Source organism: Protopterus annectens, chromosome 12.part0, assembly GCF_019279795.1.
Source record: "Protopterus annectens isolate FY-2018-M chromosome 12.part0, PAN1.0, whole genome shotgun sequence".
NCBI lineage: Eukaryota > Metazoa > Chordata > Ceratodontiformes > Protopteridae > Protopterus > Protopterus annectens.
Genome location: NC_056746.1, coordinates 849,102,538 through 849,127,912, shown reverse-complemented (window position 1 = coordinate 849,127,912; position 25,375 = coordinate 849,102,538). Strand labels below are relative to the sequence as shown.

The 25,375-nt window shown below is 42.8% G+C and overlaps 1 protein-coding gene across 4 annotated transcripts in view; it reads right to left on the bottom strand.

Moving 5' to 3' along the window:
- LOC122816836 (uncharacterized protein C20orf204-like) overlaps positions 1–25,375 on the bottom strand; it is a 464,402-nt gene that overhangs the window by 26,289 nt on the left and 412,738 nt on the right. The window contains exons 3-4 of one of the 4 annotated variants that reach the window (XM_044089889.1): positions 17,298–17,372; positions 15,398–15,586 (exon numbers count right to left, since the gene is read on the bottom strand). In XM_044089889.1, the coding sequence (XP_043945824.1) occupies positions 15,398–15,586; positions 17,298–17,372 (264 nt within the window). The remainder of the gene's footprint in view (positions 1–15,397; positions 15,587–17,297; positions 17,373–25,375) is intronic. The other 3 variants (XM_044089890.1, XM_044089891.1, XM_044089892.1) reach the window with 3 other exon arrangements.

Here is a 25,375-nt window from a genome sequence, read left to right as displayed (position 1 = left end):
CTACCCAATTTGGCTTTGTCAAGGGCAGATCCTGCCTCTTTAACTTGGTCGACTTTTTCGAAACAGTCACTAAGGCCATTGATGAGGGTAAGGCAGTTCACACAGCCTACCTTGACCTAGCAAAAGCATTCGACACAATACCCCACTCGGGCATCATAGAAAAGCTCACCAGCTTAGATGTAAACCCATATGTCACAAGATGGGTTGCAAACTGGCTCAAGGACAGAACACACAGGGTTAGAGTTGCTGGTGCCATGTCAGACTCTAAGCCAGTCATGAGCGGTGTCCCACAGGGCTCAGTCCTGGGCCTCCTCTTTTCGGCATTTATTTTTCTGAAGTGCAGGCAAACATAGGGGGATTGTGGCTGACAAAATTTGCAGATGACTGCAAACTGGGCACCATAATTGACACTCCATCAGACACAGACATCCTCCAGAAAGGTCTCATAGAAATGGATAACTGGTGCCAGAGCCATGGCCTTAAGCTAAATGCCAAAAATGTATAGTCATACCCTTTGGGAAAAACAAGGTAACCCCTAATTACCACATAGGTGGTAATCCATTAAACATGGAAGAAGTTATCAGGGACCTGGGGACCCAAGTTGACAGTAACCTCTCTTTTGACACTCACATTGCCAAAGTGGTTAGGAAGACCTTCTACATTGCCCACCTGATCATGAAGGGATTCACATCCAGATCAGGAGAGGTCATTGTACCCCTGTACTCTTCACTTATCAGACCAATGATTGAGTACAACGCCCCATTCGAATGTACCTTACCCGACACCTGCAGCAGTTGGAAAGACCCCAAAAGTTCCTCACCAAAAGGATAAAGGGGCTCAAACATATGTCATACGATGCCCGACTGAAGAAACTCCAGCTCTATTCAGTCGCATACCATCTGCTCAGAGGTGATCTGTGCCTGACATACAAGGCCATGTCCAACCGAATTAATGGACATGCTCCACCTCAAAAAATCCAAATCCACCAGAGCCACGAGAGCAAGAGACTTAAACCTCAACACGGATATAAACAGGACATGCTGGAGGGACAGATTCATCACCCAGAGACTCCCTACACTATGGAACAGAATCCCAGTCCATGTGAGGCAGAGCCCCTCACTGACTCTGTTCAAGAGAAATCTTGACGAGTGGATGGGAGATCGTAGGTTTACCCCGGGAATCATCTCTGTATCACTGCTGGACAGAGGCACAGCAAACTAATGGGTATAGTATTCTCATCCTAAGGGGTGGTGAAAGCCACACACACTCTGGCTAGGCTTATAAATGCCCTAGGGCAGATAGCCTAGTATGAACCTATGAACCTATGAACCTATGAAGGTAGCCCTCAGCCAGCCTGAATACCAGAGTCTTTGGATTTCTGCATCAGATGTTGTCGCTTTTTCCATGACGTCAGGTCATCAGGAGTATAAAACATGCAGCTGATGCCATTACATCAGTTTTTTCTTGCCCATATGTCAGGTGCCCCCAAAATAGGAAGCAATTATATGGTATGGAACACCCCCAGCAAATGCACATGATATAATATATGCCAAACAAGGAGGAAAGGTAAAAGTCAAGAGAAGACAGGGGGCTGGAGGGAGGGTAACCAGGACTGAAACAGTGAATACACTTGAACATCTACATTTATGGTAAGTGTACACACATGTACTATGTTCTTCATGTTTTACTGTTGCAGTCATCACATTTGAGTTGATTCTCAAAGCTAAGGAAGGGTGGAGGTAGTTAAAGAGCATTAGAGCTAGCAATAAGGCCCTGTAAAACTGCTGTGGCAAATCCAGCTCTGGATTTAGAAAAGATAGGCAGGTGGTAATGCTTGGTGAAAGTATATACAGAGCTCCAGGTTGTAGCTTCCAGGATGTCCCTGGTAGGGACTCCTCTGAGAAATGCAGTAGAGGTAGATGCAGCCCTAGTGGAATGTGTACTTATCCCCTGTGGGGTAGGTTTTCCATGGTGCTTGTAGCAGAAATGGATGCAATGTGCTATCCATTTAGAAATGGTTCACTTTGAAATGGCCTTCCCCTCTGCCCCTGCAGCAAAGCTAACTAGCAGCTGGCCAGATTTTCTGAGAAGGCTTAGTTCTGTCCAAATAGAATCTAAGCTGTCTGTGTACATCTAGAGAATGCAGTATCCTTTCCCCTTTATTCTAAGGATTATGGAATAAAGTTGGCAAATGAATGAACTGGTTTAGAGCCACACTAGACACCACCTTGGGCATAAAGGATGGATTAGTCCTGAGGGAAACCCTGTCTACATGGAAGATAATGAAGGGTTCCACTGCTATGAGGCCCTGCAGTTCAGACACTCTTCTTGCTGAAGTGATGGCTAGAATTAAAGCTGTTTTCCAAGAAAGGAACTTCAACTCTGCTGTAGCAGCTGGTTCAAAGGGGGGAAGGTGAGTTTTTCCAATACAAAGTTAAGTTCCCAGGCTGGAGTGGGAGCCCTTCTGGGGGTCTTAAATTTTTGGCTCCTCTAAGGAATTATTTTAGCAGGGGATGAGAGAAGAGGGGTAGGTCAGTATTATAATGTGCTGATATGGCAGAGGCATGAATCTTAATTAAAGAGAAGGATAGGCCCTTGTGGAGAATTTCTGTTAAATAATCTAGAATATGAGGTAAGCTGGGCACCATTGTGCCCATCCCCTGAGCCCGGCTCCAGGAACAGCATCTTTTCCATTTTTCTGAATAGGATTTTCTAGTACTAGGTCTCCTTGCCTCAAGAATGACATCCAGCCCCTGCTTACTGAGGGTTGCTGGAGGTGAGGTCAGGGAATTAGCCACGCTGCAAGGTTCAGGGTTTGAAGCTGAGGGTGCAGAATCTGGCCCGCCTGCTCGGACAGCAGGGAAGGGGTCTGAGGCAGGTGCGAAGGTTGTGGCACTGTCAGACTGCACAAAAGGATGTATCAGTGCTGGCGTGGCCAGTCTGGTGCAATCAGTATTGCCCTTGGCTTGTCCTGTTTGATCTTTAGCAGAATCTTTGAGAGGAGAGGCAGAGGGGGAAAGGCATAAACTGAGAGGCTTTCCCAGGTAAAGGACAGGGCATCCACTTTCCAAGCATGACTGTGGGGAGTTCTGGTGCAGAATTTGTCCAATTGGTAGTTCTGAGGGGAGGCAAACAGGTCTGCCTCTGGTGTCCCCCATTTGTTCCTCAAGAAAACTGTACTATGTTCATCGTGCATACAGCTGCAGTCATAACAGATGGGTAGAATCCCAAAGTGAAGAAAGGGGTGGTAGGCACTAGGTGGAACTAGGAGGAGCCAAAATGCCCTGCAAGACTGCAGTGGCAAAGCCTGCTCTAGATTTGGAGTATAATGGTAGGTTGTAGTGTTTGGAGAAGGTATGCACAGAACTCCAAGTGGCTGCTTCCAAAATATCCTTGGTAGGAACTCCTCTGAGGAAGGCTGCAGAGGTGGCTGTGGCCCTGGTGGAATGAGTTCTAATGCCTGTAGGTACAGTTTTGCCATGAAAGGAATAGCAAAAGTGTATGCAGTGGGCTATCCATTTTAAGATTGTCTGTTTGGAAATTGGCTTTCCTTGAGCTCCTACAGCATAGGACACAAAGAGCTGTTCTGATTTTCTGAAAGGCTTTGTTCTGTCCAAATAATAACGCAGTTGTCTGTGGATGTCCAAAGAATGTAGTAATCTCTCCCCTTTGTTTTGAGGATTAGGATAAAAAGTAGGTAATAGTAGTAGGTCTGTCGCTTTTGTGCTACATTCAAAAAACGCACCATTAAGTGCCGGGTGGAGTTCGCCCAGCATTATTTTCGGAAAGCATTTAACTATATTATGTCGTCGGATACTCCGACTCCAGTTTTGTCTAAAAAATGCAAAGATAAGGACCGACACATGAGGTCTGCGGCCTCTACCGACACCACGCCAAAGCCGACTACACGTGGTCCGGTTCTCAGCGAGGCACCTACGCAGCCCCTGACTACCGACGACACTTCTTTGGTGGTGTCTCCTGTGCCCGAGGTCACAGGCTCCTCGGCCCACACCCCGAGTACAGATACCGAAGCCACTCTTGGCATTGAAACTCAGAATGTGGACAGGTCCACCTCCACTCAAGGTGTCTTCAGACCTTCCTCTTCTTTCTCCATCAAGGCTTTCACTAAGTCTAAAGCAACCATGCACTCTAAGAGACCAGCTACACAGGGCCCATCTCCAGGCCCCATGCCTAAGAAACAGATGCTTAAAATGGCTGAGGATTTAATTACTCTTATCAGAGGTTCTCAGCCCCCACCGGACAAAAGGCCCAGAGTGGAAGAAGATTCTCCCTCCTCTGATCAGGGCTCCATTATATCAGAGCACTCTGATGATCAGGAACATTCTTACTCCCCTTTTGAAGACTCTGATGTGGAGGAGTCCATCCCTTCTGTATCACCCCCTGAGGATTACTCATTTGGGGAAACTTTGCATACCTTAAGGGAACACTTCCACTGGGAAGGCCAAGATTATTCAGATTCCAAGAAAAGGCTTAGGGAGTTTCTCTTGATACTTCAGCACAGGCCTCTGGCTATACCTCCTGTCTTGGACATCCTAGATGATGTTTACTCGGAGGCCTGCCTTAACCCGGACTCTCTACCTCCAGCTCCAGTTAAGCCTGACAGGTACTACAGGGTTCCTGACTCACACCAATTTCTATACAAAAGCCATGCTGCTGACCCAGAAACCATCTCACAGGGCCCCAAGAGAGTTAAGGCCTCCATTGCTAAAAATCCATTACCTTCTGAGACAGATTCCAGATCCTTAAAAAGGTGGGGAAAAAAGGTATATACCTCGGCTACCTTAACCATGAGGGCCTTAAACTGTCAGTTCCATATGCTAAAATACCAACAGTTTTGTTATCACAATTGAAAAGTAAAATGTCACAACCTGAACAACCAGACTTGATGGAGTTGCAGGATTTGATGCATAGTGCAGAACAAGTGGGTAAGCATACCTTACAATGTGTTTTGATGCTCTAGAGGCCTCATGCAGAGCTGCTGTTACAGGATCAGTCATCCGTAGGCATGCCTGGCTCAAGGAACAAGCCTTGCCTGATCATGTCAAAGCTAAATTACTAGACGCCCCTCTTCAAAAGGATGTACTATTTGGTGCTAATGCTGAGGAGGTATTAAGGAAAATGGAGGAAAAGGCTAAATCAATGCAAACTGTGAAAGATTTTCTACAGGTACAACCCCCACATTTTAGTAGAAATTGGCCTTCCAAAAACTGGTCCTTTCCTGCCACGGACAGACCCCAAAGAGGCAGATACAGGCGCCTGAGGGGCAGAGGACAATCCCAAGGATCGTTTAGAGGCAGACAATGGCAAGCTCCTACACAAAGAGGTGGTGAGGATTACTCACAATCTTTCAGAAAGTAAACCCAATGACTTTCCCCTTTGCATGCCAACCAAGACTCAAATGGCAGCCCCCTTAGGAGGAAAGCTGGCATTATTTTCAAAAAATTGGCATATTGTCACAAAGGACAAATGGATCCTGGACATTATAAACAGAGGCTACAAATTCCATTTTCACACCCTTCCAAAAATGAGAGGCATGCCAAACCTGCCACACAATCAAAGGGCAGAGGCACAAAGGCAAATTACAGATCTCATAAACATGAAAGCTATTCAAGAGGTACCTATGCATGAACAAGGTCAAGGTTTTTATTCCAGGCTATTTCTGGTACCAAGGAAGGGAAAAGATTGGAGACCTATTTTGGACCTATCCATCGTAAACACATTTCTACTCATACCAAAATTCAAGATGCTCACTCTACAGCAACTTCTTCCCATGCTGGGCAAGGAGTCTTGGCTGGTAACATTGGACCTCTAGGAGGCATACCTGCATGTCCCAATCAGATAAAATTGCAGAAGGTACCTCAGATTTCTTGCAGGTTCAACCCATTATCAGTTCTCTGCATTGCCCTTTGGCTTATCTACTGCGCCCAGAGTATTCACAAAATGCCTGGCATCAGTAATTGCCTACTGTAGACTTCAAGGGATACAAATATACCCCTATTTGGATGACTGCCTGATCCAAGCGGACAGCAAGCACATTCTTCTGAAACATCTGGCTTATGTAATAATGTTGTTGAACTCTCTGGGATACACAGTCAACAAAAAGAAATCAAGGCTAATACCCTCTCGGAAGATAATTTTCCTGGGTGCCAATTTGGACACAAACACCCAGATGGCCTACCTCACTCCAGAGAAGCAGGGGCAACTAATTCAATACTTCAGAACACTAGCAAATTGCACCAGGCTGACTGCAAGGAAAATCCTGCAGGCTCTGGGATTCATGGCATCTTGCAACTTACTAATCCCATGTGCAAAGCTGCATATGAGGAATCTACAATGGTACCTGAAAACATATGGTCTCAACACAGCCACAGTTTGGAAAAAATAATACCACTAATTCCATGTCTACAAAAGGAATTTCTGTGGTGGGCTCAAGCATGTCAAACAAACACAGGTCTTCCATTCAGCAAGCCTCAAGCAAATCAAGTCATCATAACAGACGCCTCGGACTATGCCTGGGGGGCGCACATGACAGATCGGTGCATTCAGGGCAAATGGTCCCAAAAAGAAAAGCACCTTCACATCAATCAAAAGGAAATGCTAGCAGTAATAAATGCTATTATAGCTTTCAAGGACCTTCTACAACCAGGTCAACTATTGATAAGAACGGACAACACCACAGTTATGTGGTACATAAACAAACAGGGAGGAACACATTCTTACCCCCTATGCAGACTGGCTATGTCACTTTGGAACATGGCCATGGACTTACAAATGGAACTACAAGCACAGTACTTGCCAGGCAAGGAAAACATGCTGGCAGACAACCTAAGCAGAAATATGACAGATCCACATGAATGGAAATTGCATCCAAAAGTTTTTACAGAAATAATCCAGGAATGGGGAAGGCCAGACATAGATCTCTTTGCCTCCCACAAAAATAATCAATTGACAAAATTCTGCTCAAGGATTTTCCATCCAAAGGCCTGGAGAGTGGATGCTCTCTCTTTCAGTTGGACATCAATGACAGTTTATGCCTTCCCACCTCTTCCTCTGCTGCCCAAAGTTCTATTGAAAACCAGAGCAGACAGACCAAAGATGATTCTCATTGCTCTGGACTGGCCAAGGCAACACTGGTACCCACTCCTGGGGAGCCTGACGCATTCCCCACCATGGACCCTACCACTAATACCTCTTCTTCTGACTCAGCATAGCTTCAAAACTCTTCACAGCCAGCTAAAAACACTCAATCTAGCCGCATGGAAGATTCCTTAGCATCACAACAGGCCCTACTCTCCAAGGAGGTGCAGGATGTCATTTTGGAGGCCAGAAGGCCATCAACTAGAAAAGTTTACTCTGCAAAATGGAAACGGTTTTGTGTCTGGAATGAGAAAAAGGGCCAGGATCCTGGAAAACTGAATTTACCTCAAATACTACAATATTTGGCTGAGCTGCTAAGCAGTGGACTTTCATTCTCCTCCATCAAAATCCATGCCTCAGCCATTTCTGCAGAATACAACACTGATCCACCTTTATTCTCTCACCCTCTCTTAAGACAGTTCCTCAGAGGGGCTAAGAATTTAAGACCTCCAAGGAAACAACCAATACCTGCTTGGGATCTTAATTTCCTTCTGGAAAAACTGATCTTGCCTCCCTTTGAGCCAGCTGCCTCATCAGATTTGCAATATTTGTCCTGGAAAACAGCTTTCCTTCTGGCTATCACCTCAGCTTGTAGAGTTTCAGAACTACAGGCTCTCATGGCTGTCCAGCCTTTTATCATCTTCCATCAGGACAGAGTTTCCTTACGAACCAACCCGTCCTTTATGCCTAAAGTGGTATCCAGAGTAGCTTTAAATCAGGCCATACATTTACCTACTTTTTATCCTAATCCTCAAAACAAAGGGGAGAGATTACTACATTCCTTGGACATCCACAGACAACTGCATTATTATTTTGACAGAACAAAGCCTTTCAGAAAATCAGAACACCTCTTTGTGTCCTATGCTGTAGGAGCTCAAGGAAAGCCAATTTCCAAACAGACAATCTTAAAATGGATAACCCACTGCTTACGCTTTTGCTATTCCTTTCATGGCAAAACTGTACCTACAGGCATTAGAACTCATTCCACCAGGGCCACAGCCACCTCTGCAGCCTTCCTCAGAGGAGTTCCTACCAAGGATATTTTGGAAGCAGCCACTTGGAGTTCTGTGCATACCTTCTCCAAGCACTACAACCTACCATTATACTCCAAATCTAGAGCAGGCTTTGCCACTGCAATCTTGCAGGGTATTTTGGCTCCTCCTAGTTCCACCTAGTGCCTACCACCCCTTTCTTAGCTTTGGGATTCTACCCATCTGTTATGACTGCAGCTGTATGCACGATGAACATAGTACAGTTTTGTACCTACCATAAATGTAGATGTTCGAGTGCTAATACAGCTGCAGTCCAGGTTTCCCTCCCTCCTTCCCCTCTTGGGACAGGCCTATAGGCTAACACATCCTCATAAAACCTGATTGGGGTATTCATTTATGATGTATTTGCTTGCAACTACTGTATTTTGATTATATTGCATTGCATTATTACACAAAAATGTATGTATTGCCTTCCTTCTGGGGGCACCTGACATTTGGGGCAAGAAAAATTGAAGAAAATGGGGTCGGCTGGTTCCTTTTTACCCCTGTCACACTGACGTCAGGGAAGAAGCGACGACAACCGACGCTGGACCTAGACTTTGGAATTCGGCCGACCGAGGACCCGCAAGGAGAGGGTCATGGTGAGCAGCCTGTCGTGCGCTAGGATCCGCCACATAACACAAGCACTCAAGTCACTCCAAGGCAAGTACAAATATGACTCAGTCATTGTCCATGCTGGTGTGAATGACCTGAGACGTACCTCCCTGGACTACATGAAAAGAGACATAAAGGAGCTCTCTGAGCATGTAGCCCAGGCCAGTATGACCCTGACCTTGAGTAGCATCTTACCCTCACCAAGAATGATGCCACAATATGAAGACAAGATGATCAATTTCAACAATTGGCTTAAGTACTGGTGTCATTCAAAGGGGACCCAATGCCTGTCAGCTTGGGGTGATATGCTCGACAAGCCACGATGCTTCACTAGGGACGGCTTGCACCTGTCACCCCTGGGCTTTCGGATATTGGCAAAGGCTCTTGCTACCCCTATAGTGCCTTTTTTAGGCAAGGCTCAAAAGACAAACCCACCTCCATAGGTATCACAAGGGATAAGAAACTAAGAGTAATGTTACTCAACGCCAGAAGTCTAAACCTCAAGATCCACGCACTCGAAACTCTCCTTAGCATGGAGAACATCGATATCTCTGCAGTAACAGAAACCTGGTTCAGGGCTCCCGAGAGCACCCCAGCACTACCAGGTTATACCTCATACCATGCATTTTGGCCCCAAAACTTGGACCGAACCACAAAAGGAGGGGGAGTATCAATATTCATCAAAGATACCCACACCTCCAGGTTGGTGGCAAAGCACGAAGCATCAGAGACTATCCATGGGCAACTAACAGTGGGTAAAACTGCCTTCCAGTTTATAGCCTGCTACAGACCACCCTCCCAAACCCAGGAACCCCACTTGGCCTTCCTGAGAACACTGGAAAATATGAAGGTCTCTCCAAACACCATTATATTAGGTGATTTCAACTACCCAAAAATAGACTGGGAGCATTACTCTAGCTCCAACACCCTAGCCCAAAGGTTCCTAGAATTTATAAACTCAAATGCTATGGAACAACTTGTTACCACTCCCACAAGAGGGGAAAACATACTGGACCTGATCATCACCAACATGGGGACTCTATGCTCCAGACCAGAAGTGTATCCCTCACTGGTAAGATCAGACCATAAACTAATCTTACTGGATATTCACATTCCGACCCCACCCCCTGCCCAGAAAACCACAGTGAAAAACTTCTCTAAAGCAAATTTCACACTCCTCAAAACCGAGGTGGAATCCTTCAAAGCCCCCGGGCCTGTGGAAAATACAGCCCAGACAGCAGAATCCTTTATAAATGCATTCTATGAACACCTTCAGGAATGCATGGATCATGCAATCCCGAATAAAACCAAGACCCAATCCTCCAAAGGCAGACGTCCTGTCTGGTGGACCCCAGTCATAAACAAACTATACAATAGAAGGAGGAAGCTACTAAATGATAGAGCAAAATCCCAAAAAAGGGAAGACATCACTGATCAGTATTAGCAAAAAACTACAGGCACTCATAAAATTGTCTAAGGCCAGCTTTGAGAGAAAAATTGCACAGGACACTAAGGATAATCACAAGGCTTTCTTTAGTTATGTTAGGAACCTGGGTGGTAATTCCCAGATATGCTCAGAATTAGTCCAAAATGACAAAAAATACACTGAACCCACAGACATTGCCAACATCCTAGCTGACAGGTTCAGCGCAAACTTCTCCCCCCCCCCACCAAAAGGGCAAATATCTATCCCAGCAGAGTGCTGCCCCCCTGACATCTCAGATGCTCAGGTAAGAGCCGCCCTCTCCAAAGTAAAAAACACAGCATCAATAAGACCAGACGCTGTCCCGGGCTGCATCCTGCATGAACTCCAAGAAGAGCTAAACCCAAACATAAAACTACTGTTCAATCTCAGCCTTACTACAGGATATGTGCCCAAAGAGTGGCGTACAGCAACAGTGGTCCCTCTCCATAAAGGTGGTGCCTCAACGGATCCTGGAAACTATCGCCCCATAAGCCTGACTAGCTTAGTCTGCAAAGCTATGGAAAGGATCATCATGGACCTCATAAATAAAGATATTGGGGACCTACAGACACTGGATCTTACCCAGTTCGGCTTTGTTAAGGGCAGATCCTGCCTTTTAAACCTGGTTGATTTCTTTGAAACAGTCACCAAGGCGATTGACGAGGGGAAGGTTGTCCACACAGCCTACCTGGACCTCGCTAAAGCCTTCGATACAATACCCCACTCAGGCATTATAGATAAGCTCACCAGCTTAAATATAAACCGCTGTGTCACTAGATGGATTGCAAACTGGCTCAAGGACAGAACCCACATGGTTAGAATTGCTGGAGCCATGTCAGACTCCAAACTAGTTACAAGTGGTGTCCCACAAGGCTCAGTCCTGGGACCTCTCTTGTTCGGTATATATTTCTCGGAGGTACAGGCCAACACGGAAGGACTGTGGCTGATCAAGTTTGCAGATGACTGCAAACTGGGTGCCATAATCGACTCTCCAGCTGACACAAGCATCCTCCAAAAGGGCCTCATAGAAACAGACAGCTGGTGCCAGAGCCATGGCCTCAAGCTAAATGCCAAAAAGTGTATAGTCATCCCCTTTGGCAAAAACAAAGTGCCCACAAATTACCACATAGGTGGTAATCCATTAAGTACAGAAGAAGTAATTAGGGACCTGGGGATCCAAGTTGATAGCAATCTCTCATTTGACAACCACGTGGCCAAAGTGGTTAGAAAAACATTTTATATAGCCCACCTAATCATGAAGGGATTCACATCTAGATCAGGGAGGTCATCGTGCCTCTTTACCCATCCCTCATCAGGCCCATAATTGAGTACAGTGCCCTTTTGGGATGTACCTTACCAGACACCTGCAGCAACTGGAAAGACCCCAAAAGTACCTCACCAAGAGGATCAAAGGGCTCAAACAGATGCCATATGCTGCCCGGTTAAAGAAACTCCAGCTCTACTCAGTGGCATACCACCTGTTCAGAGGCGATCTGTGCCTGACATATAAAGCCATGTCCAACCCCGAATTAATGGACATGCTGCACCTCAGAAAATCCAAATCCCATCGAGCTACGTGCTCGAGACTTGAACCTCAGCACTGAAATAAATAGGACATGCTGGAGGGACAGATTCATAACCCAGAGGCTCCCTTCACTCTGGAATAAAATCCCAGTCCAGGTTAGGCAGAGTCCTTCATTGACTCTCTTCAAGAGGAATCTTGATGAGTGGATGGGAGATCGTAGGTTTACCCCGGGTATCACTTCTGTGTCACTGTTAGACAGAGGCACAGTATACTAACCTCGAAAAAAGGCATAGCAAAATGAATTTAAAATGGGTGCAAAAGCCAAACACATTCTGGCTAGGCTTATAAATGCCCTAGGGCAGATAGCCTAGTATGAACCTAAGAACCTATGAACCTAAGAACTTGAATATTTTAGGTTCCAGTTTCAATTTATGTGGGTCCATGAGATTTCTGCTTAAGTCATCTGCCAGTGAATTTAGTTTGCTTGGTAGGAATTGAGCTTGTAGGTTCACTTAGTTGCTCAAGGCTGTATTCCACAGAGCCATGGCTAGTCTGCAGAGTGAGTAGGAATGGGTTCTCCCCTGCTTGTTTATGTACCACATAACTGTGGTGTTGTCTATCTTTATCATTAATTGTCCAGGAAGAATAAGGTCTCTGAAGGCTGCCAGAGCATTCTGTACAGCTAACATTTCTTTTTGATTGATATGCAAGTACATCTGTTTTGTGTTCCATTTGTCCTGAATACACTGCCCTGCCATGTAAGCCCCCCATGTATAGTCTGATATGTCTGTTGTTAGGGTTTGTGCAGCAGAGGGTAGAGTGAAAGGGAGTCCCTTGTTGTGGTAGCAGGCCTCTGCCCACCAAAGGAACTCTACCTTTAGACAAGGGATAATAGGAATCATTGTTTCCAATGTTGACACCATAGACTTTTTAGATACCATTGAAGTTTCCTCATATGTAGTCTTGCATATGGAATTAACATAATGCAAGAGGCCATGAACCCCAGTGCTTGCAGGATTTTTCTTGCAGATAGCTGGGTTTTTGCGGGCAGTAGTTTGAAGTAGGTTGTCAAATGAACTTGTTTCTCTGGAGTGAGGAATACCATCTGGGAATTTGTGTTCAAGCTTGCTCCCAGGAAAATAATCTGTTGGCAGGGTAATAGGTGTGATTTCTTCTCATTGATGGTGTACCCCAGTGAAGTTAGAAGTCTCTTTACAAATGCCAGGTGCTGTAATGGCAAGTCCTGACTCTCTGCCTGAATCAGGCAATCATCCAAATATGGGTAAATCTGAATATTTCTCTGCCTGCAAAATGCAATGGCAGACGTTTGGCACTTTGTAAATACCCTGGGTGCAGTAGATAAGCCAAAGGGCAGTGCAGAGAACTGACAGTGCCTGGAGCCTGCCCTGAAGCGTAGGAATTTTCTGCAGGATTCCCTTATTGGAATATGCAGGTAAGCTTCTTTTAAGTCTAGAGTTGCTAGCCAAGCATCCTTGGCTAGCATAGGAAAAGGCTGCTGAAGAGTTAGCATTCTGAATTTTGGAACCACCAGAAAGGTGTTGACACTAGAAAGGCCCAGGATAGGATGCCAGGAGTTTGCTTTTCTGGGAACCAGGAACAGTCTTGAATAAAAATCTTGTCCCCTTTGTTCTGCTGGAACAGGTTGAATAGCCCTGATACTGAGGAGATAGAGCATTTGTTTTTTGGGCCTCCACCCATTGGTTTGGGGGAAGGTCTGGCCATCCACTTGGGGTTGGGAGTAAGTGGAAGTGGAATCTGTAACCTAACATGGAATGAAAGGCTAATACAGAAGTTAATGTTGAAAATGTAGTAACTTGAGCAGTGGAAGGAGAAGAAATATTAATAATCACTTCAAACATAATACTCCCTGGATCAAATAGAACAATTTTGGGCTCTTTAGTCATTTGATCCAGGAAATTTTTGTTTATGAAACGGAGGAATTTTTTTATATAGCCTATATTTGAGGTTTAGGTCTCCCACTTTATCAACAGGTAGTTAAAGTCTCCCAGGATGATGAAGTTTGTTGATTTGATCCACTGCACATCACAAATATATTAGCAAACAAATTCAGTGCAAATTTCACCCCAGAGACATTTGTTTATTTATTGCTTTTGTTTTCTGGGAAAGCCAAACTGGTCACAAGTGACATTTTCAGCAGAGGCTAAATAAAAGCCACATCTATATAAAACTCATCATTTATACAATTCTCACATATACCATAGATGTTCAGACCCTATGTCACCACAAAACAATACTTGATAAATGTATTCTCAAAAACAAAAAAAATGCATTCTTTATGAGACCTGATAACATATAAGGCCATCTGCTTTACAGCACTGAACATGCACTGGGAGACCCCTTCCTACAATTATTCATCCTGAGCTTATCCACCACTTTTGTCCTCAAGGCTTGGCGTAAAGCAGTTGTGATGCCACTCCACAAGGGTGACCCACCATGGACCTTTGGGAACTGCAGAGCCATTAGTCTGATAAGCCTCATCTATAAGGCCATGGAAATCCTCTCCCCCTTCATATCTTGTACTGATCAGGACCATTGCTGAACACAATGCCCCCTTTGGAATGTATCTTATTAAACATATCACACAGTCGGAAAGACTTCAATGGTTTCTGACAAAACATCATAGGCTTAAAGAACCCAAGTTATGAAGATAGGATGGTGGCCTTGTCCCTGTATTCAAAATCCAAGAGATTTGTTAGGGTCAGTTTTTGCTTTCCTTTCAGGCCAGTAGGGATCCAACAGTCCAAGATCTCTTATCAGTCCACAATTGAAACAGCTCAGTCAATTCTAGGACCAGAGCTCTAAATCTGGTTCAGTAAATAAACAAATCATGGTGGAGAGTCAGATTTGTCACACAGCAACTGCCCTTCTCTGGAACAAATTTCTTCTCTAAATCAAGCAATGTGATACCCTATCTTCCTTTAAGAAGGAATTAGAAAACTGCATGGGCATTCAAATACCCCCCCCCCCGGGTTGACTGGCCTATCATTCCTTGAAGAAAGTAGTAAGGCAGGTGGGTACTGGCTTATCATAAATGGCTGTATTCTAAGATTCTATGATTATAACTCTATACTGAAAAAAAAAAAATAGGCAGGTAAAACAGAGATATCAGTTCATGAAAGGGTAAACACTATACCAAACACTATGCCATCCTTAAAGGTCAGACAATTCTTAAGGTAAGAAAATGTAGCAAAGAAAGTGGCAACAGGACAACTGTACTAAGTATTTGCATGGGTAGCCAAGTTTTAGCAAGAAAGGCATACAGAGAAGTCAAGGAAATGCCTATGGTTTGCAAGAATTTTATTTATAAATAGCCATTTCAGAAGTGTTACCTTCACCAGGAAGTATAAGGTCGGGGCTTGCGGTTCCTGTCTCATGGAATGAAGTAGGGTCTAAAGATATGGCTTAGTAATGTGCAACTAAAATAAGAAGTGTTGCAGAGATGCCTTCTATGTGATGACATACTATTTCTATTCACATGCAGCACTGATCTTCTCTGCCCTGACACACACTTACACAAAAGTACTACTCAGAAGCTGTGTTTCCTTATAATTAAATACTTACCCGATGGATATGCCTGCAGTTCTCCTTAAAGACAGATGTCATCTGACTGGTTACTCTGCAGATGGCACTTTCAAGCTTCTTTTTCCTTCTGCTCCTTTGGCTGTCACAATTGGCTTTGTATTTAAGGTTGACGCTCAGAGAGTAGATAGACTGCAGAATTCTTTGGTCCTGGCGAGGGGAAGAGATATACTGTGAAAAGAAAGGTAAGCCACGTATTTGTCTCTAATATACCACAGTCCCCCATTCCATATACACATAATCCTTATACCACTTTGGCAGCATTCATTAACTCTGCAAATTCAGACTCTCAGATAGTGGTAGCTTAAGGCCCTAAAAGTGAGTGAGACCTTCTATTCAGTGCTAATATTTGTATGAATTATTTAAATAGTGCAGCTCTACAATGCTGAAGTGAGGTATGCCTCAGAGGAGGAGAAAGTGTAGTATTTAAATGTATATCATACTCTGTAGTAATATGCAACTTATTACAGCCCTCATTAAGTTTTGTTTGAATTTACTTTTAAAATAAACTGGTCCTAAGTATACATAAACATATCAAATTAACCAGCATGTTTTGGGAAGTGGAAGGAATCCAGAGTATCCAAATGGGACTCAGAGGCATGGGAAGATTATGTAAACTTCACACAGACAGAAACTTGAGGTCAGGACTGAACTCCAGACCCTAAAGCACTGAGTTTGAAACTTTGGCACTGAGCCACCATGCTTGTACTGCTCCTGCCATGGTGTGGTCTTCAAGGATTCACCAAAATTCTTGAGATTACATACCTCTAAACACAGTAACATGGCAAAAACTACTCAAAGTTAACAGCCTCAGTACATGGAACCTGAAGTCACATGCATTTGTGGTGGCTGTACTGTACTAAAGGAAATATTCCAAAAGGACACCTAAAAGAAGCATTTGCTTTGCAGGGAGGCAAACCCCTCCAGCCCCCCCCCCCCCCCATGCCTGAGCCCTCATCCCTTTACTCCTTTATTTTTTCACTGTCACTCAAAGGTTGCTGTACCTCAGAGAGAAAATGATTACTAAAAATACTCTTTCACTCTTTCAGTAGGAAGCTGCAAGTTCAAATTTCTTAAAAATGCAACACATCTTAAACACCATCATATTGATCATATGTGGAACAAGCAAGATCACACAAGCAGTCTCCTGGTAGAGCAATGCCTGAGCAAATGTGATATGAGTAAACTTTATCAAGCAAATGACTGTAACCTGATGTTGTTATAGTAGGTCTTTTGTATTTTAACTTGTTGACCCCCCCCCCCCAAAAACACACAAAGTTTCTTCTTCTTTCCATCTTTCTCCGTCGGTCTCCAACAAAACTTTTCTGCCATTGGTGAACACTCAAAAAAATTACATTTGACTTAAATCATTCTCACATTGGGCTGACTCTTGAAGTACAGTCATTAACAAACTATGTAAATGAAATACCATCTATTCAGTGTTTCAGTGTTAACAAGAAGTTTTAGTGCCAAAAAAAGAAAACAAGACAGAACAAGCTAATAGTACAGCTGTCTCAGGGGCCATCTATACATTTTATTACAGAAATGTCTTTTGGTATTAAGAATTAGAGGAGGGTTGTTAGTATATGAAATACAGCAATCAGCCCAAAAGAAGCAAAATGCAGCTGGTTTGTAAGTGGTTTGCTCTGACAACTATGGCAATAAGCTAAAGAGAAGGAGGTACTGCAAAGCAAACCTGAGACTGGTGTAATACTAGTCTCCCCTGGTGTGCATAGGGTATCCCATGACAGTAACACCATTCAAACAAACAAGGCAGGGCACAATATCTGCATGCAGAAGGGGCCAACATGCAGGAACTGTGTGCACCATTCATGTAAAAAACATGACATCCTCGCTCTAGGAGTAAAACTGATCAAGTTACCTTATCCGAGCGACACGCATGCCCTCCATCCACAGTGACCTCTGTGATGTCTTCAGGAAGCCCCGTAATGTTTTTCTGGGGAAGAAAAGACCAAGTCACAGTAAACTTGGACCATCCTGAGAATATCACGAGTTAAAAATTGCTCTGCTTTCATACTCTGCATAAATTCATTCCCACATCTCACTTCATGAAGAAGGGGATGCAAGCTTGTATACCCTGACAGTTCCAAAAAAGCTGTCTGGCTTGAACAATTTGGCATTATATGTCTTTCTAGAATCAAAAATCTCCCCAACTAAATTCCATTATACTTTGCTAACTCTGAAAATACACTGGCTAATTCCTCTTTGTGGTGTTAAAAAACAGAGTTAAAATATTTTGAAGCCCTGGAGTTGTTAATTATTATGTACTAACAACAGTCTAATATTCCGCATTTATTTTTCTCCTAGAAATGGTTGCTTCCTAACTACCAAATTATATTACTGAGGGTATGATCGTTTCATCTTTTAAGGTCAACTGAAGTAGCCAATAAATTTCTTTTTATTACTACCACAAGAGCATAAATCAAAACATTTAGTTTAGCATCTTGTATATTCTACATATGCCGACACTTAGTTTTGAATTTTTGAGCGATTTACAACCAGTAAGTAAACAATATATCAGGAACCACATGCCAAAATAATGCAAAACAAAATATCTGATACTGGCAAAATATTCTAAATTTATTTTCAAATATAGCTGACATATTAGTGTGGGTTTAATACCACATTGTATATGATTGCAAAGAAACAAAGAGCATGAATGCAAACACAGGCATCGACTACTAACGTCCGCTTTTCCCATTATTTCATAAGCCACTGAGTCTAAACACCCAAAAGATAAACACCTTCCTTTCTTCAGATGAATTGCCCTACATGTATCTAGTGCATTCCTGAATTGGTTCACAAAAGTCAGAAATCATAACTTCCTCTGAGAAATAACTGCAACAGTTCATCACCATTTTTAAAGGGGCAAAACCACTTTACCATGTAGACAGTTGTACCCTTTCAGTCTTAATTTACTACCAATGCTACAATGTGCTAAATGAACTGTGTAGCTACATCTTAATACTTGGCATACTGTTAAGAACTGTAAAGTAATACTTATGATATTTAGTTTGTCTTAGAGTAACCATGCAATATGAATATAATTTGCTATCTTTCATTTGATTAGAATATAACAGTAGTTTATACTTTTTGCAAATAGTACTTTCTTTAATATTGTTTGTATGGTTGGTGGCTGGTGTCCCCCTTAGCCCTTTAGCCCTTTCATTTAAAACACAGACAAAGGATAAAGGAATTCTAGCCCTTCCCCTTGCAAACAGTGATATTGAAAATACAGTTTACAGTCAGAGATAGTGTCTATAAGGAATATTATTTTTCTAGGAAAACACCCAGGAATTCACTGAATCCCTACTGCATCATGTTAAGAGCTGTGGTAAAATGGGCCTGTTAACATAATGTTTTACTCTGTGATTCATAGATATATTAGCTGTGATGAAGAAGCACCTCATTATTGGCTAATTTGCATGTCTACAAATCACAATTAACTTCCGCAAGCTACAGATCAGCACTTCCCATGATAGTTAACTGCAGAGGCTCACTGTCTAGGCAAAGGCGTGACTCTCCCAAAAAACCAAGTACACATTCAAATACACACACACACACACACACACACACACACACACACACACACACACACACACACACACACACACACACACACACACACACACACACACACACACATACGCGCACACAAAATACATCCTAATACCTATCCCCAAGTAGTCTGAAAGTCCTCAATATCACCTTTCCTGTCACTAGTCCATCATACAAGGCTGTAGTCCCATGCTGTACAATATATCCCACATGTCCAGTGGTTTCTCCCACATCCAATCTACATAGTGATTTAAGTACCATTAAGGTACAAAAGTAGTATCCCTGATGTGCAGTGCTCACCGTACCCCTCCAATCCACGTAGTGGTCTAAGTAGAGAAAGGTGAGCCTTTAAGGTTCTTAGTGGTTTAAGTACCATTAAAGTAGAGCAACAACAGAAATCAGTCTCCGTATTCTAATAAGAGAGTTTTTTTTACTCCAATCTGAGGTATATTTTTCTAGCCAATCAGATTTCCCATCCCATCAACCAATCATGCCTGGTTCACTCCTCCCTTTTCAAGAGGATTTAAACCAAGAGTTTTATTATATGATGAAATTTATTTTACAATGAAAGCACTCATAAAGAAATAAACCAGGTAATTTAAACCTACAGAAGGATCTCCATAAATGTTGATTATCATTTTGTTTCTTTTTTACTGTACTAATAGTGGTCAAGAATACCTTAGTATTTAAGTTAAAGCTAGAAGTATAGCTTACAGGTCAGATTGATTAGAGTCATTACAACTGTTGGTACCACCAAGGATCATAGAAACTTAAAGGTTCACCTTTCTCTGCATTTAGTTAGTACTGAATAGGACAAGTTTCTTGTATGAGTTTGGAGAAATTAACAAGAACACCACTCAACTACAGGCAACCTACTTGCCTTCATAGTAGATTAAATGTTGTTAAGGCACAGGAGTAGTACCCCTAGTGTCTACTGTTCCCCCTTCCCCCAATCCCTGCAGTGGTTTAAGTGTCATTAAAGTACAAGAGTAGTATCTGGTGACTAGTATCCCCTCACGCCTGTAGTGGTTTAAGTGCCATTGAGGCATGAGTAGTATCTCTGATGAATAATAAGCCCCCATCCTCCATTCCCTGTAGTAGTTTAAATGCCATTAAGGCACTTATAATGTAAACCCTGGTGGCTAATAGAATCCCTCCATCTTCATAGTGCAGTCATCTTTGGTGGCTAGTGGCCCCCCTCACCTAATACTGCAGATTATGCTAGTTAGTGTAGGAATGTGGGGAAGTATGACAGCCACCTCAACCCACACTCATGCATACATGCACATCAAACTCACACAGCCACACACACACACACACACACACACACACACACACACACACACACACACACACACACAAGCAGCACCCTATCCCTGATCACACTCAGGCAATCATCCATTCACACAAACACACACCCCTACCTCACTACCTCACCCCTTAACTATTCCCCTTAGGCTATCTCCCAGATAGACAGACACAGACACAGACACAGACACACACACACACACACACACACACACACACACACACACACACACACACACACACACACACACACACACACACACACACACACACATGCAAACAAGCAGCACCCTACCCCTGATCACACTCAGGCAATCATCCATTCATCCATTCACACAAACACACCCCTACTTCACTACCTCACCCCTTCACTATTCCCCTTATGCTATCTCCCAGATAGACACACACACACACACACACACACACACACACACACACACACACACACACACACACACACACACACACAAACACAAACAGCACCCTACCCCTGATCACACTCAGGCAATCATCCATTCATCCATTCACACAAACACACACACCTACCTCACTACCTCACCCCTTCACTATTCCCCTTATGCTATCTCCCAGATAGACACACACACACACAAACACACAGACACACACACACACACACACACACACACACACACACACACACACACACACACACACACACACACACACACACACACACATATATATCCAACCCCTCGTATACACTCAGTCACACGTCTCTTGACCCACCTTACAACTAAAATCCCCAGTGAATACCATACCTCTTCTATAATAGCTGAACACAGCCTTTTGTCCATGTTCACTACTGCAATGTGGCAGGAGTGGCCATGCTAATCTACACTCAGTGCATAAATGCATTCCTGGAGGCAGTTCTGGGAGAGAGAACACATGGCTAATTAGCATATGCCTCTCCCCTGGACTGCCTCGTTTGCGTGTGGCATGACCTTATAGACAGTGCGATGTGGTGCTGTATGACTTTGTGCTAGAGCACTGTGTTAGGGCTGTCCCTGAATTCCAAAAGATTACTGTGAGATGTACATGAGGTGTCCACCTCTTGTTAACCTTTATGAATTCCCTCCATTTTATACAAGAATACACTTTCATAGTCTACAATACAAATTGCACTATTTAGTTCTTATGGAACAATTTTTTTTTTCTGAAAGACAATATTGACTGCAACATACACAATTCACAGAGGAAAAGAATACCCTACATGTCACCATGGGGATCAGACACAAATATGTTAGCTCTCTTTGTGCTCTTTTTATAACAGGTTTTGTTACCAAAACAAGTTACAGCAAAGTAATTTCTCTTAATTACATATGTTTCTGAACCTTGTTCTTGACCACTTTGGATCGTCATCTAATTTTATCTTCAACAGTACAGATCTTGTCTTTCCTCACAGCAAAGTATACAGAATTACTATTATGCCATTTGATTTTTGAAATTATGCCATTAATTTGTTGAGATGCATATGCAACTATGTGTAATGAACCATACTGTTGTTGACATAAATATTATACAATTCAGTCATTCCTACACATGAATTATTATTATGCAGACTAAAGAGAGATAGCTTACTAACGCCATGCATGGTACAGCTAATCTGTACCAATGTCTTTTAATTTTATTAGGGTAATCCAACACATCACGTTACATTTTCTGACCTGCAATTTGATGAATTCAAGTAGTATAAACATGTCTCTTCTCAAATAATAATTTCCCAAAGGGACATTAGTAATGCATATTAATTCATTACACCTGCAGTGATATATAGCATTCTTGAAGTTTTAATATATGTTGTGAGCATGCACACACATATGTGCTTTTTGTTTGCTCAAACAGTATTTCTATCCACTCAATAGCTATGCAATGGCTGCCTATATGTGAAATGCAGTTATCTAAAGTAACCATATGAAATGTTGGAACCCGCTAGAGCAAGTCCTGAAACACGGAGACTGAAGGGCCGAGAAAAACAAACTTGCACATACTAAGTGCAAGATGGTCATTTACCAGAGTATTCCCTTTTCTCTGAAGTATGGTAGTGTCAGAGTTAGTATACGGCCAGATAGCAGAATTCAAACTACTATATTCATTTCATAGCAGTTCAGGTGCAATGAACTTTCTGAGATCCATTTTCACACTGGATCATCATTTGGTTTTATTTTCTTCCTACGAAACTTTTTGCTTATTTTTCCCACCTCCTGCGCATTCCAAACATTGCACCCTGCTGCATTGACTAATGTCATCTGTTCTTCATCACCAGAGGACAGCTGGTCACAGTGGTCACAGTGTAACCATAATCCAGAGGCCCTAACCCCATCACCAGTCACTATATGGCTTGACAAATCCGAGTGTACATCCCTGATCCTTGTATGGTATACTATACAATCCTCTCTTCGGTAGGTGCTGGCATCCCTCCCACGGATCGAGTGAGCTGCTGTTTCTTGCACACTTCCACCCTCACCTGTAGACTCATTCAGCATTCAAGTCACTAGCTGAGTTAGGATTGTGTGGGTCAGAGTCAGGGGTTTATCCTGCTATAGTGGGCACCATGTTGTCTTTCCTCCCTAAGAAACGTTTTCAGAAACAGAGACCATTCATATATGTGTCACTTACAGTGGGAAAACATGCAGAATGGATGTACCAAGTGCTTCTAAAATAGTCTCCCTTAAACACATTAGAGAGAGTCCACAAGCTCAAAATAAAACCCAGAAAGTCCAAAATACACCAATACATCAGACCTGAAATAATAAAAACACACAGGGAAGCATTCAGGAAGGTTACTGCAAGAGGTAAGCCATTTTTTCCCTCAGTAACCATTTCTGATAAAGAGACAGCTGTACCACAAAGATGTGCAGAACTGCCGTGAGCTGCCTCTGTGGCCTACCAAAAATGCTAGTGAGGCATTTCTGAGCAGCAGCCTATCCTAACTAGTCACATGCTCTTCCCTAAAAAATGCCTGCAGTAAAGCATTTACGCAGCAGAGTGATTCAGAGAATTGCTCGGCTGAGTAAGTTACCCCAGCAAGCCATGTTAGTGAACTCATCAATGGGTTCTGGGCATAGGTAAGGTAGTGGTGCTGTGTATAGCTGCATGTGTGATTGTGACACTGTGTCTGCCTGGGTGTTCACAGCAGTGGGGTTTGTTATGAAATAGGTAGGCTATGTGTGTATACATGTGTGTGTGTGTGTGTGTGTGTGTGTGTGTGTGTGTGTGTGTGTGTGTGTGTGTGTGTGTGTGTGTGTGTGTGTCTGTGTGTCTGTGTGTCTGTGTGTGTGTATTGTATGTATGAATGTGTGAATGTGAGCTGGGGGTGCTGTCATACCTAACTCACCTAGACTAACGAGCAAATCCTGCAATATTTTTGGAAGTAGACTACAGACACCACTTAAAAAGGCAATAGAAAATGTTTTTCAGTACAGGAAGAACACTAGGCATCATGCATAGTCTTTAGATCATGCAGGTAAAAGGGTAACTATTTGAAATGACAGATAGTACTAGAGCTGGCCCGGAAACACATAATCTTAATTGCTGATAAAATGGATTTAAATATATGCTAAGTCTTGGCTATTTCTCAGAATATTCCCTGTTCTATGAAGTATGGCAATCTCAAATTTGATATATAGAAGTCTGGGGGGGGGGGTGGTATTGCCCGTCACATTGAAGTCACCATGTAAAAAAGAGGTTTAAAGAAGAGTGATTGAAAGTCATTCTTCTGCTGGATTTTGTCTTTTTTCCCAGCTTGTTGGTACTCAACATTTCCAGTGCTGACATTTAAATCAGAAGCCGCAATAAAGACACTGAAAAGATTCAAAATCTGTACCCTCAATATTCACTAACAGCTCTTTAGCAGAGATTTAGTCCTCTTTGTTACTACCAGACATCAAGGGTACTCTTGCCTTAAGTTTTTGAAAAAATACATAAATGTATAAAACAAGTTAAAATAAAAAGAGGGAAGTTTCAAACATTGTACCCTTTGTACATAGAGCAGCTTTCTAAACCAGAGCCTTAACCCACTATTAAATGTGAAAGGTTTGTGTTAGAGTGTATTTTTAGACTAACTGTGGAAGGTTTCTGTTAGCATGCATTTTTAAACTAACTGAGGAAGGTTTGTGTTAGCGTGCATTTTTAGACTAACTGAGGAAGGTTTGTGTTAGCGTGCATTTTTAGACTAACTGAGGAAGGTTTGTGTTAGAGTGTATTTTTAGATTGTAAGAAGTATGAAATTGTAATATATGGCATTACTCAGTACAACAGTCAGTGAGTTATGAGGGTCAGGACATGTACAAGAGGCGACAACAGAAACATTCTATAAAATTACAGGCAGCTGACATGGATGGGGGAGTTGTGTGTGTGTGTGTGTGTGTGTGTGTGTGGGGGGGTCATCATATCTGTATATGGTCATGCTAGCAATTTAGGACAAAGTCAGAGGGACACTAGCTGACACCAGGGAGAAGTTTTAAACTATTACTTGGACTTATTAAGTTAATGCAGCAACAGGTCTAGCATTGCAACACACTTTACTAACAATAAGACAAATGAAAGTTAATATCTGGCATTATTAATACTGTAAGGATCCATGATTTAGAAACTCAGGGACAAAAATTAAGAAGATGCATCAGGAATTTTCTACTAACTCAGGGACAAGTTAGAGGTATGTCAGTGTGTGTGTGTGTGTGTGTGTGTGTGTGTGTGTGTGTGTGTGTGTGTGTGTGTGTGTGTGTGTGTGTGTGTGTGTGTGCACACGTTTGAATGTGTGCATTTGTGGGGGAGAGTGAATGAAAGGGTGCCAGTGCCAATGTGATGCTTAACAAAAGAAGTGCCAATCTACATTTCTGATAATTATGGACAATCCAGAGACATGCATATTAGCTGATAATGAGGTATTTCCTCATTGCAGCTAACATGTCTCTGAAGAGCATTTTCAGTGATATCAGAGTAAGAAACAGTGTATTTTGGCTTCAGGTCTTACTGCTCACTGTTGATGGGGCTATTTTTTAATTCCCTGGCAAAATTAAATAAAGTAATCTGAGGGGGTAAAATGCTGAAAAG